General features: G+C 38.0%; 1 protein-coding gene across 2 annotated transcripts in view; it reads right to left on the bottom strand.

Moving 5' to 3' along the window:
* ipo13b (importin 13b) overlaps positions 1-13,454 on the bottom strand; it is a 64,414-nt gene extending 50,960 nt beyond the window's left edge. For both annotated transcript variants that reach the window (XR_007967955.1, XM_052096186.1), the window contains exon 1: positions 13,079-13,454. Coding sequence is in view for 1 of the 2 variants with exons in the window: in XM_052096186.1 (XP_051952146.1) it covers positions 13,079-13,126 (48 nt within the window). In the remaining variant the exon portion in view is untranslated. The remainder of the gene's footprint in view (positions 1-13,078) is intronic.
* Positions 13,455-13,776: the final 322 nt, after the last annotated feature.

Genomic DNA, 13,776 nt, shown 5'->3' with positions numbered 1-13,776 from the left:
CAATATTGGAACAAGACAAGACACACACACACACACACACACACACACACACACACACAAGATGTCATGGATCACGAATCACACAGATTCCCATTTCCACATCTCATTTCATCTAAAAATGAAAATATCCAGTCCGATGGTTTGTTAATCATGAGAGATGAGCTGCTCTACTTGTGATGGTAAATGATCAGCTTTTTGAGTATATAGAATATCTCAATATTTGCTTTCAAATGTCATAAATGAATGTTTTTTTTCCCAAATCAGAGGAACCATAATTCGACAAAACAGCGAATGTTTGCAAGTAGATTCAATATGTAACAACTAAAACAGAGCAAAAATTTTGTTCACCCTTTAAGATCTGAGGGTGTTTTTAAAGATGTCCTGTTTCAGTGGCATACCCCAAATTTAAAGGCGTATAACTCTACAAAAACAAGGAGGGTCAAGTGTTTGGCATTATTGTAAAAACACTTGTCATATTTTTGATTTACATAGATTATGATACAGTCTGAGTCTCTCAGCCGCTTCAACCTTGCTGAAAAATAAACTTTGCCAAAAAACTGCTTTTGTTTTGTTCCCAGTAATATCAACTGTATCCGAGAACATTTTTATGTTGACGCAACATAGCAATCAAAAGTTAGAGCATTACAAAAATTATTTATCATAGTGTCCAAAAGCCTCTCCAAACACATACAACATAATAACTGTACATATGAACTAAATGACTAAAGGTTTGCATAGCATACAGACATGATTTAGTAATGTGATTTCACAGAATGAGTGACTTTTGGCTCAATGAGTCTGAATCATTGATTCTGTGATGTCATATGTAACATTGTGCATCGTGTGGATTATCTAATGATCTATGCATTCAATTACCTTGTGTGTGGGCTCGTTTGAAAGATAATCACTTCCTCTAAGTAATGGTACATGATAATTTGTTTAATTAATTTTTTGTGAAAACACAGCATACAAGCAACACCAACACAATTGTCAAAGACATAAAGTACATAGCTATTACTCTGTATATTTCTGTCTGTGAGTAAAACAAATAGGCTGGTTGTATTCTGCTCTTTGAGAGCTTTCTAACAACATATGACACTATGGCTATTTGTTCCGTTTTATGTTTTTACTGATTGCAATTATATGTACAGTGCAATTTTTTTTTTTAATTATCAAAATGTAACACTTCTGATTTGTCTGCAATTTTAAAAGCACTTGTTCAGTTTTTGTCATAATGACTGCATGCATTGGAAAGTAGCGCTTCTAAGCTTTAAAACAATACCTATTCTGTGTTGGTCAAGACTTTAGTTATTGATACATTTACTTTTTTCTATATATATATAAATAAAAATAAATAATATGTGAAAATTAATCAAAAAGACTTTTCTAAATTCAAATAAAATTTTAAATACATTTAAATAAAGAATTTAAAAAAAATCTTATACAACCACTTTTCCATTTACCATCATGCAAGTATCTGTCTATGACATCAGGCAGACAATTAAGATATAAAAACAATTATAAATGTAAACATCATAATTATAATGATGATAATCACTGAAAAATAAATCGTGGTTCGAGGTGAATGTGTTTTGTATTATTTTATGATTTAATCACAGAGCTGAGGAAGTTCAACCTGCCACAGGCGCTGCTGATACAATTCCACTCGGCAGTCATTGAATCTGTCCTCTTCACTTTAATAACTGTCTGGTGCAGCTATGAAATCGGATATCAGAAAACTACAAAGGACAGTTTGGACTGCTGAGTAATGATGGAAAGTTCAGATCATTTCACTGACTTGAATCTTTGAGTCTCTTCAGCAAAATGAACGAATATTTATTTAAGTCATTTCGTTCATTTGAGCAGAATTAAATTAAAAGGTTACATTTTCAATAGCCAAATCCCCCAACATACAAACTTTGATTATATCCCAATAAGGAAACATTGATAATGCAGTCAAAGACAAATTATGAGAAACAGAAATGATTAGTTCACCTCTGGATTCTACTTGCCTGAGTTGTTCATTCTTTGTCACTTGACAGTCGTATGTGCATAACGTATACGTCTGTCACGTGTCAAAAGAACAAACGACTCGGGCCAAAAGAGTTGAAAGGTCAACTAATCATTTTGGTTTCCTGTAGAGCGCCTATGTGGTTTTCACGTTACAAACTAACGGAGGTTGCACAATGCACATCACTCTCTGAGACTACTTGTTCTTCTGAGTCACATAAATGATTCATTCAAAATGAACGAATAGTTCATGAACGACCCATCACTACAGCTGAGAGGATTATTGGTTGCCCTCCCTTCAAGAAATGAACACTTCCAGAGTGAGGAAAAGGGCTGGAAAAATCACTTTGGACCCCACTCACCCAGCCCACTACCTTTTTGAACTGTTGCCTTCTGGATAGCACTACAGAGCACTGAGCACAAGAACCGTCAGGCACAAGAACCTGTTTTTTTCCCCTCAGGCTATCCATCTCATGAACAGTTAAAACTGCCCCATTGAGGAATAACTATGTGCAATACACAACTTAGTCCATTTATATTTATACAACATACCAGAACTCTTCTGCCATACATTCCCTTGCATCTGTATATAACAGATTAGTATGTGTGTATATATATATATATATATATATATATATATATATATATATATATATATATAGAGAGAGAGAGAGAGAGAGAGAGAGAGAGAGAGAGAGAGAGAGAGAGAGAGAGAGAGACAGAGACAGAGACAGAGACAGAGACAGAGACAGAGAGACAGAGAGAGAGAGAGAGAGAGAGAGAGAGAGAGAGAGAGAGAGAGAGAGAGCGCTTCTGTCACCAAGACAAATTCCTTCTATGTGTAAGCATACTTGGCAATAAAGCTCATTCTGATTCTGAGATGTATAGGCTATATATAAAGTGATCATGCAGAGTTGCACTCACAACGAACTGCTCTGTGGAAATAAAGTGAACCTCATGTCTTGTCATTCCGACCCACAATGCACATTATATTCACTACCTGCAATTGAACATCTTCTATCAGTGCGTCTACTTTGCTGCCATTTGGTACATTGGTAAAGAACATCTGTCTTTCAAAACGTTATTTTGGATTATTTATCAAGGGTAGCAAATTCTTCATAAAGCAATTATTCTTTATTTAAGGCTATTCTACTTGTTAGGCTATTAAATTGATATTGGAATTTGCATTCATAATGTTTCACCCTTATACCTGGTATAAAATTTCACAAAGGTTTTGCCACTGTTACGGAGTAAATCAGGTGAAACCGTACACCGTAGCAAACCTAGTGGGCAAGGAGAGCTGGGCCAGTTTGGTTCAGAGAAGACCAGGCATAATGGTATTGAAGGCTGAACTGAAGTCCACAAAATTTGAATCCTTGCATAAGTCTCAGGTCTGTTGAGGAGTTGCAGGACATAATGCAGTCCCATGTTGACAGCATCATCCACAGACCTGTTTGCTCGGTAAGCTAATAGAAGGGGGTCCAGCAAGGGTCCAGTGATGTCCTTCAGGTAGGCCAAAACCAGTCTCTCAAACGACTTCATGACCACAGACGGGAAGGCGACAGGTCTGAAGTAATTTAGTCCTGTGATTTTGGGTTTTTTGTGGACCTGAATTATGGTGGAGCATTTGAAGCAGCAGGGAATTTCGCACTGCTCCAGTGAATGAAAATCTGTTTGAAGATGGGGGCCAGTTGTTCAGCGCAGACTTTCAGAAAGGCAGTTGATACACTGTCTGGGCCTGAAGCTTTCCTAGTCTTTTGTTTCTGAAAGAATTGGCACACATCCTTCTCACAGATCATAAGTGCAGATTGAGTAGATGTAGGGGAGAGGAGGGGGGTTCCAGGAGCTGTTGGTGTGTATGTAAAGTGAAGATCAGATCAGAGCAGGGGAGGGGTGTGAGACTGGGCTTTTCAACCCTGCATTAAAACACATTCAGTTCATCAGCCATTAGTCGACTCTCTAAAGAGCAAGGGGGAGGTGTGATATACTTGGTAATGCTTTCAGGCCTTTCCACACAGATGCTTTAATGGCTAAATGGTTGTTATTAAGAATTCATAGAGGTTATATCTACTTGCATCTAGTTACCTCAACTTAAATAGTTAAATTACAGTATTTCTTTATGATCACCAATTTCACCATTCAAAATAACCCTTTGACAAAAGGAGAGACAGTGAGTGATATCGAATGATGGTGGTCTCCATGCGGAGAATAAATCACCCGCAGATCGTCTGGTCCATCAGGATCAAAAGAGGAGTAGGGTTGGGAACAGAGAATCTGTTCTTGTTCAGAATTCTTTAAAAAACACACACAAAAAAAAAAAAACGAAATTGCATGATCTTCGTGACTTTCGGTTCCGTTAACGGTTCTCCGGAATGCAATTTTCCACTGATGTGGCTGGAACACCATCCTCAATTACTCTGACAGTGTTTCCAGCAAATCTCTGAAACAGTGATGCCCTCTACTCTACAGTGTAAAAACACACAGTTCCACCAGTGTATTTAGTCACAATCGAACGAGTCTAGAGCCGGCTCTTTTTACAGCGCAAAACATATGCGCTTCCGGTATGGTTTGATTTTCAAAATCAACAGCACAAAACATATGGTGCTTCTGGTATAGTCCGATCACAAAAGACTCGACTTGACTCTCTTGATTTGTCTGCACTGCACTTCAGACTTGATGGTTAAGACTTGAGACTTGCTTGTGACTCGAACATGTGTGACTTATTATTATTAAATAATAAGACTTGCACCGTTTCGGACCGCAAAGCCCTGCAGAGGATAGTGAGGACAGCTGAGAAGATCATTGGGGTCTCTCTTCCCTCCATCAAAGACATTTACAAAAAACACTGTATCCGCAAAGCAACCAGCATTGTGGACAACCCCACACACCCCTCACACAAACTCTTTACCCTCCTGCCGTCTGGCAAGAGGTACCGAAGCATTCGGGCCCTCACAGCCAGACTGTGTAACAGCTTCTTCCCCCAAGCCATCAGACTCCTCAATACTCAGAGACTGGTTTGACACACACGTGTCCTGAGTGCACTTTAATTACTGTCACTTTATAACTGTCTGCTACCTCAATAACTGCTATGTGCATAGAACACTGTCTCATAGTATGTTATGTTTACATTTTTAGAAACTGTCATCTTTTTGCACTACTGTGTACTGGTCGGCGCTGCACTGTGTCTATTGTCCTGTTCATTGTCAGACATTTGTTGTACTGTCCCGTACTTTGCACATGTTTGCACGTGCACTTTATATAGGTATTTTATTTCGTTGTGTTGTCTCATGTGGTCCTGTGTTGGTCCTTTGTTGTTTTTATGTAGCACCATGGTCCTGGAGGAACGTTGTCTCGTTTTGCTGTGTACTGTACTAACTGTATATGGTTGAAACGACAATAAAAACCACTTGACTTGACTTGAAAACAGTTCTGCTGTTTAGATCTTTGAGTATTCCTGCAGTCATAAACTGCCGTCTCTTTGCTGTCCTCTACAGACAGTGACCAAACAACCGGCAACAACGCCTGACCATCACAGAACAATACACAATAAACACACATACAATGAGCTTTGTGTGCGTCTGTGGTGGACCAACAAGAGAGAAAGAATAAGTCTGACGGAGAGAAAAAGACATCCTGAGACGGGAGTTCTTGCATGTATTTTATTGCTTTGGTGTTGACTCAGGTCAGTTTGACGTCTAGGGTTGGAAATCAAGTAGAGGTTCTTGTTCAGAATGATTTTCATGACTTTTGGTTCCATTAGTGGTTCCATCCTTCGGGAACTGCATTACACTGGTCATAGAATCATAAGAACAGACTCATTATATTATTTGTTTGGGAATCGGAATAAACTGCTCGCTCTTGTCACACTGTATATTTAAAAGAAGTGGCTCATGAGAGTTATTTATTTGGGAATTATGGATTGGGACAGTTTTCTGCAACGCTATTCAGTGGCAGCACCTGTTACTTAATCAACAGCATGAAACAAAAAAAATCTCGTAACATTTTCCAGACTAGAGTTAGCATGAGAGAATCATTAATTCAATAATAAAAAAAACTAGATGCAGCGCAACAAACAAAATGTAATTGTTTAAATGTAAATGTAAAAGTTTAAGGTCTTATAACTTGACACAACGTCTTAAAAACGCTTTGGCTAAGATGCTGAAAAAGCAGAGGCACATTGCAATGGCAAAGATGTCCATCTAGCACATTTTTACATAGAAAAACTATTCCAAAACCGTGCAGACGGACACAAACAGACGCATCCCATGTGAACAACCCCTAAAACTTTGGCTCGTAATCACGCAACTATTCTTCTATTCAGATTATTCAAAAGGAATATTCCAGGTTCAATACAAGTTAAGCTCAATCAACAGCATTTGTGGCATAATGCTGATTACCACAAAAATCATTTAGACTCGTCCCTCCTTTTTAGAAAAAGCTAAAAATTTTGTTACAGTGAGATTTACATACAATGGAAGTGAATGGGGCCAATTTTTGGAGGGTTTAAAAGGCTGAATTTTGAACCTTACAATCTTATAAACACACTTACTTTAGCTCTTCAGTAAAAACTCATTATTTGTTGGGGTGTAACGGTTTCTCGTGGCACGATTAACGGTATGAGATTTTCACTGCATTACACATTTATTATAATTGTTTTGGTTGAACAAATACTTTATTATAATTCAAATTGAAACCATTTTTTTTAATAGAAGTATGTGTAAAAAAAAAAATTCTCCCTTTTGAAAATAAATTAAATAGAATAAATATGAAAGCTAACAGAATTATAATAACAAACCAAATCATACACGTGATAAATTGCATGTAACTAATAACATGTTATATAACTAAAGCATGTTAGTTTACATGTTAGCATAGCATGTTAAATGAACTACTAAATAAAAAATAACATCAGCTGTGTGAGCTTTTAAAGTAATGTCCTATGATTATTAATAATTAACATCTACTGTAGGTGTGTGACAGCACAGCCAGACTTCTCCTGTCTGTACCTTTAACTCAGAGGTTCTCAACCGGTTTTGCTTCAGGACAGATTTTAGATTGGACATCAAGTGGCGACGCACAATAGTAAAAAAGTAACCTGTATTTAACGTATCCTGGGTCGCATTTCCTTTTATGTTGCATAGTTTTGGTCATGGTTTTCAAGTACAAGGACATGCATCAAGTGACATTATTTTTGTTGTTGACGTCAAATCTACAGGAAGTCCCCCCCCCCTTTTATAAATTGAAGAGCATATTTACAAATATGAGCTAATTATTATCCTGTTTCTTTCCTAATTTCAAACATCATTCAAACAGAACACACATATTACACAGGAGGAAAGGCTCCTCATTACCATGGTTAGGTCAGTGTAGCTAGTCTTAAATAATGGTAATAATAATAATAAATTATAGTTTTTATGAAAAAATAAATACCAGCTGAAACACATCTTGAAACTTTAACTACAACTGCTACCGTTGATATAAAATGAGGTCTAATAGATTCTACCTTTAGATTATTTCATATGAAACTACAACATTTTGTCAAAATAAAACAGTTACTTTTACTTATATAAAACAATTTGTAAAAGGTGTTTATGTATAATGAAAAACATTTACAAATAAAAATATTAGCACATAACAGTGTTGCCGTTTTCCTCAGTGCTGTTTGGCATGTCGGGTCAGCTATTGTTTGAGAGGTTTGACTTGACTTTCTCCGTAACACTTTAAACTAGAAAAGTCTCACTAGAATTTAAATTGGACACATCAGTTTTGAGGTCTGAGCGCCACAAGCCTGGTTGTTTCACACACGCGCTAGAAAGAGGAGCAGATCATGACCGGTAGCTGGTTCCGATACACTCGTGCGAAAGTGCAGATGAGAAGCCTTTAGCTGATTGCGAGATTATCATGAAATCTAACTAGGCAGTCCTAAATAGGCTACCGCTTGGGCAACTGGCGTAATATCTTCAATGGGAGAACCATGTCATTGTTCTTTCCATGCTGTCTGCGACCCAGTCCAAATAGACCTGCGACCCAACAGTTGAGAAAAACTGTTTTAACTCACTCACTCACACACACACACACACACACTTATGTCAGACTCTGTTTTCTCTGACATTTTCTCCACTGCGTGTGTGTGTGTGTGTGCGGGGCAAGTTGATGAATCTGACAGGCAGTCGATGAGGAAAGAATATACGCATGTGCAGGTGAGATCCGTTGAATTTTTTCTCAATACCATATAAAAGCAAATGTAAATGGTATGATAAGTAAATTTTCATACCGTGAAACCGGAATACCGCTGCAACCCTAGCCATGATACATCACGGTTTAAAAATGTGACTATGCGCATCATGGAGATGGGATTGTTTTTTATTTTCATCTGTTCCAAGCACAACGCCCTACGCAGCCTTATGCTAAAATACCAAATAATAAAAAATATCATTTAAAATTCACACCAATCTACCCCATAATGACAAAGCAAAAAAACAGACTTTGCACATTTATTTAAAAGAAAATACTGAAATATCACACTGACGTAAGTATTCAGACCCTTTGTTATGACACTTGAAATTTAGCTCCGGTGCATCCCATTTCTCTGGATCATCTTTGAGATGTTTCTACACTTTGATTGAAGTCCACCTGTGGCAACTTCAATTGATTGGACATGATTCGGAAAGGCACACACCTGTCTATATAAGAGCAAAAACCAAGGCATGAGGTCAAAGGAAAGGCCTGCAGATCTTAGATACGAGATTGTGTCGAGTCACAGATCTGGGGAAGGCTACAAAAACAATCTGCTGCATTGAAGGCAGCCAGCTCTTCCTAGAGCTGGCTGCCAGGCCAAACTGAGCCATTGGGGGAGAAGGGCCTTGGTAAGAGAGGTGACCAAGAACCAGATGGTCACTCTGGTTGAGCTCCAGAGATCATGTGTGGAGATGGAGAAACTTCCAGATGGACAACCATCACTGCAATACTCCACCGATCTGGGCTTTATGACAGAGTGGCCAGACAAGAGCCTCTCCTCAGTGCAAGACACATAAAAAAAAACACCTAAAGGACTCAGGTTTAGTTTAAAGAATCTTAAACTGAACCGCGAGTTCAGTATCATGAGTCGAACTGAATCATGAGATGAGTGAATCATTACACCCCTAATTATTTGAGCTGTAAAGTTGTTTATATAGTCATTTTAAGGTTGTTTTTGAGAATTAGTGTTTACAGCGTAATATCATCATGGCAAGGAATTTGTAAAATTGGATATAACTTTACACAGAAAAGGATAGTAAGTGATTTAATTGCATTAAAATGATTAATACAAACATATTGTTTGCGGCTAAACCTTTGAAATAGTGAGTATTTTAACATTAACCGATTTGCCCCATTCACTTTTTCTATTGCAAGTGTTTTATTGCAACACAGATTTTAGCTCAATCGGATATAATTTTTCGGATTGAGTTATTTACATTAAGGTTTTTCCATACCAACTGAGCTATCAGTCAAATTATTATCAGACTATTAAACTGCATGTAAACATGGCAACAGACGTTGGTTCAGTCACCTGTGAGCCCAAACAAACACCCCAACATTCCTCATATCACCTCCAGCCTGCATGGCAAACCATCATCTATGCAACTCATGCAATCATGACTTTCATCAGCCACCTTTGATTATAATTAATTCCTAGTGTCAGGCCAAATACATCCACCTTTCAACCCACAGGACACAGACGACACCTGCTTCAGTCAGGTTTCATGTCATTTTAAACAGTTAAACAGAGCTGCATTTCAGCATCATTACAGAGACGACTAGCTTCCGGAAATGTAAGAGAGTGCATCCAGCAAAGTCATTTCACAAAGGAGAATGAGACATGATAGCACTTAATAACTCCATCAGGAGAGAGAGAGAGAGAGAGAGAGAGAGAGAGAGAGAGAGAGAGAGAGAGAGAGAGAGAGAGAGAGAGAGGAGGAAATATGAAAGGCAGAGATGGAAAAATATTAGTTTCATGTCTCTCTTTGTGTTGCCAATTGAAAAGTCTGTCCAGAGAACAACATGATCTGCAAACAAACAAAACGACATGGCTAATCTATATTTCCTTTCATCTGCATCAACAGTTCTGTTACAAACTCAGATTACAGTTCATTTTAACCTCTTCTATTCAGAAATTACCCTGTTTTACAACACATTCTTGAGAAGGTAAAGGAATTTTTGGGTTCATATCATGAGTTAAGCTTTATCGACAGCATCCGTGGTGACCTGATGTAAATTACTGCAGAAAATAATCTAGACTCTTCCCTTAATTTGTTTACAGTTATGCATTTACAATAGACACCTATGGGGCCAAGACAACTCAGAAGTTTTAAAGATTAGAAAACTATTTTATCACACTAGTCATGTTAGAATGGAGTGGTGGTGGTACACTACACTGGTAAACTGTTAATCAGAAGGTCGGTGGTTCGATCCCCACAGCCACCACCATTGTGTCCTTGAGCAAGGCACTTAAATCCAGGTTGCTCCGGGGGGATTGTCCCTGTAATAAGTGCACTGTAAGTCACTTTGGATAAAAGCATCTGCCAAATGCATAAATGTAGAATGTAAAATGTTTATGTCTCCTGGCTATACATTAAAAAACACCTGGGTAGCTCAGCGAGTATTGATGCTGATTACCACCCCAGGAGTCGTGAGTTCGAATCCAGGCTGTGCTGCATGACTCCAGCCAGGTCTCCCGAGCAGCCATATTGGCCCGGTTGCTAAGGAGGGTAGAGTCACATGGGGTAACCACCTCGTGGTCGTGATTAGAGGTTTTCGCTCTCAATGGGGCGTGTGGCAATTTGTGTGTGGATCACGGAGAGTAGAATGAGTCTCCACATGCTGTGAGGCTCTGCGGTGTCGAGCACAGCGTGTCATGTGATAATATGCGTGGATTGACTGTCTCAGACGCGGAGGCAACTGAGACATGTCCTCCGAACCCCGGATTGAGGTGAGTAATCGTGCCACCACGAGTACCTACTAAGTAGTGGGAATTGGGCATTCCAAATTGGGAGAAATGGGATAAAATAAACAATATGTAAAAATTAAAAACCACTGTGCATTTTCACTTGGTTACAGTGAGGCACTTACAATGGAAGTGAATGGGGCCAGTCCATAAACATTAAAATACACAGTTTTTCAAATGTACAGCCACAAGATGTAAAAAATTATACATGTTAACATGATTTTAATGTGATAAAATCAATTACTAACCTTATCTGTGTAAAGTTATATCTGATTGCAAATGGGGCCAGTCCATAAATGTTAAAATATGCATTGTTTCAAATGTAAAGCCACAATATGTAAACAATATATACATGTTAATGGTTTTAGTGTGATAACATTTCTAAATAACCTTACCTGTATAAAGTTATATCTAATAATACAACTTTGTTGCCATGATGATGCAACACCAGTAAAACCTAACTAAAATTGTATAGAAGAGATCTGTCACACTAAAATCATGTAGACATGTATAATGTTTACATCTTGTCGCTATACTTTTAAAAGAGTGTGTATTTTTATTTTATTTATTTTAAATACCCTTTTCTCCCAATTTGGCATGTACAATTACATGGTTACTCACCTAAATACAGGCGGCGGAGGACAAGTCTCAGTTGCCACCGCATCTGAGACCGTCAATCCGCGCATCTCATCACGTGGCTCATTGTGCATGACAACACGGAGACTCACAGCATGTGGAGGCTCATGCTACTCTCCGCCTGATCCACGCACAACTTACCACACGCCCCATTGAGATCGAGAACCACTAATTGCGATCACAAGGAGGTTACCCCTTGTGACTCTACCCTCCCTAGAAACCAGGCCAATTTGGTTGCTTAGGAGACCACTAAACACGCCCTGGATTTGAACTTGTGACTCCAGGGGTGGTAGTCAGCATCAATACTTGCTGAGCTACCCAGGCCCCCTGGACTGGTCCCATTCACTTCCATTGTAAGTGCCTCACTGTAACACAGATTTTTGATTGTGTTTTAAATAAACCAGGGATGATTTGAGTGAACCAGTGCCAAGGAGTAAGATTAATTGTACTGCATTGAAACTGGAACATTCTTTTGAGTCTATTGCCATGCCTTGCCCCATAGACTTCCACTGTGACAGCATTATTGTACACAAACCGAGGGAAGCGGCCATATAACTTTAACTCAGAATATAGCTTTAATGACATTATATTTGATTTGAATGAGATCAAAACCCAGAATAATTGCAAAAGAACAAGTTTGTTTTTGGCCTGACAGCGGCTGTCCAGGACAGAGATGAGAAACCCTCCATCAGGCAGAGGTCAGACGAATGAGACGACATCGGCCACTCTTCTCATTCTAACCTCTTCCTCACAGAGGGATCAATATCTTCCTCTTTCTCTAATCTAATGATGATCAAGAGTCTCGTCTTTGTAACCTGACCATAAGCGAGCAGCTGCATTAAATCCCCTCCCAAAATAACACAAGAGTCAAATAAATGGTAGAGAAAATGTTTCCAATTTTACACTAATGTTGCCAAATAACAGAAACTACATGGGTGAACCATGAAACCTATTAAGAACATGCATGTCAAGTTTCACCCAAAAATGTAAATGAAGAAATAAAACTGTACTGCATTACAATATTATAATGCAAATGAGTATTTACTATATATATATATATATATATATATATATATATATATATATATATATATATATATATATATATATATATAAAAGATATAATATGTCAAAATGCTAAAAGTTTTAAAGGTTAAAAAACATTAGCATCATTTTGGTTATACAACTAAAATATAATTTCTTGGGAGTCAAATATGACGACACGTTTTCGGGACGTTCACCTTACAGGAACAACAACATTCAAAATATCAACAATGACAACACAATAAACAAGTATTATTTGTATTGGCCAGTATTATCAAGCTCAAACACAAGCATCTAAACTCAGTTCTCATCTGTAATATTCTAAACGTTATATACGAGCAAATGGACACTAAAGAGTATATTTAATCAATGAGTAAAAAATAAATAAATATGAATATATTTTACCTTCTCCACGTTTTCCACGGTGAAGTCTGCTGTTGTGTCCGGATCCATCTCTGTGACTGATATTTAACACAACTCCCCTCTCTCTCTTGAACTCAATCTATCACCTTCTCTCCTATAAAACTTTAAATGAATATACAAATAAAAGCTGATAAATCGCGGTGCGGTGACTTCGGTTCGATTCGGCCCGGCGCGCGATCAGGCCGGTGCGCGCGAGCTCATGTCTTCCATTCTCATATTACACACATATTAAAAACTGTATTTATTATCACTGATGGTCGATCCACGTGAACATATGTCACATGTATGAGTCCACGGGAATCTGTACAGTCCTGTGCCGTCCGGTCCTGGTGTTTCGGTGTTCGTGTGTTCACTCTCTACCGCTCGCGTCGGTTTGACGGACTGAAGCGAGAAATCGACTGTTCGACACACTCGGCGATTGTCCAACACATTGCCTTAATAAAAAAGCACAAATTCCCCCCCAAAAAATCATAATTATTATTATATAATTTATAGTAATTTTACATTATAATATGTAGATTTTCAAAATGCTAATGTGCTATGAATAATAGGTAATATAATAATTAATAATAATAAATAATATAATAATAATTTGTATCAAATCAGTTTGCTGCCTCTTCTATAGAGTGTTGGTTATGAGAGGTGATTTATTTTAATTTTTAAAGGTGCAATCCGTAATA

The sequence above is a fragment of the Xyrauchen texanus genome, chromosome 28 (assembly GCF_025860055.1).
Source record: "Xyrauchen texanus isolate HMW12.3.18 chromosome 28, RBS_HiC_50CHRs, whole genome shotgun sequence".
NCBI lineage: Eukaryota > Metazoa > Chordata > Actinopteri > Cypriniformes > Catostomidae > Xyrauchen > Xyrauchen texanus.
This window is presented reverse-complemented; position numbering and strand designations above follow the sequence as displayed.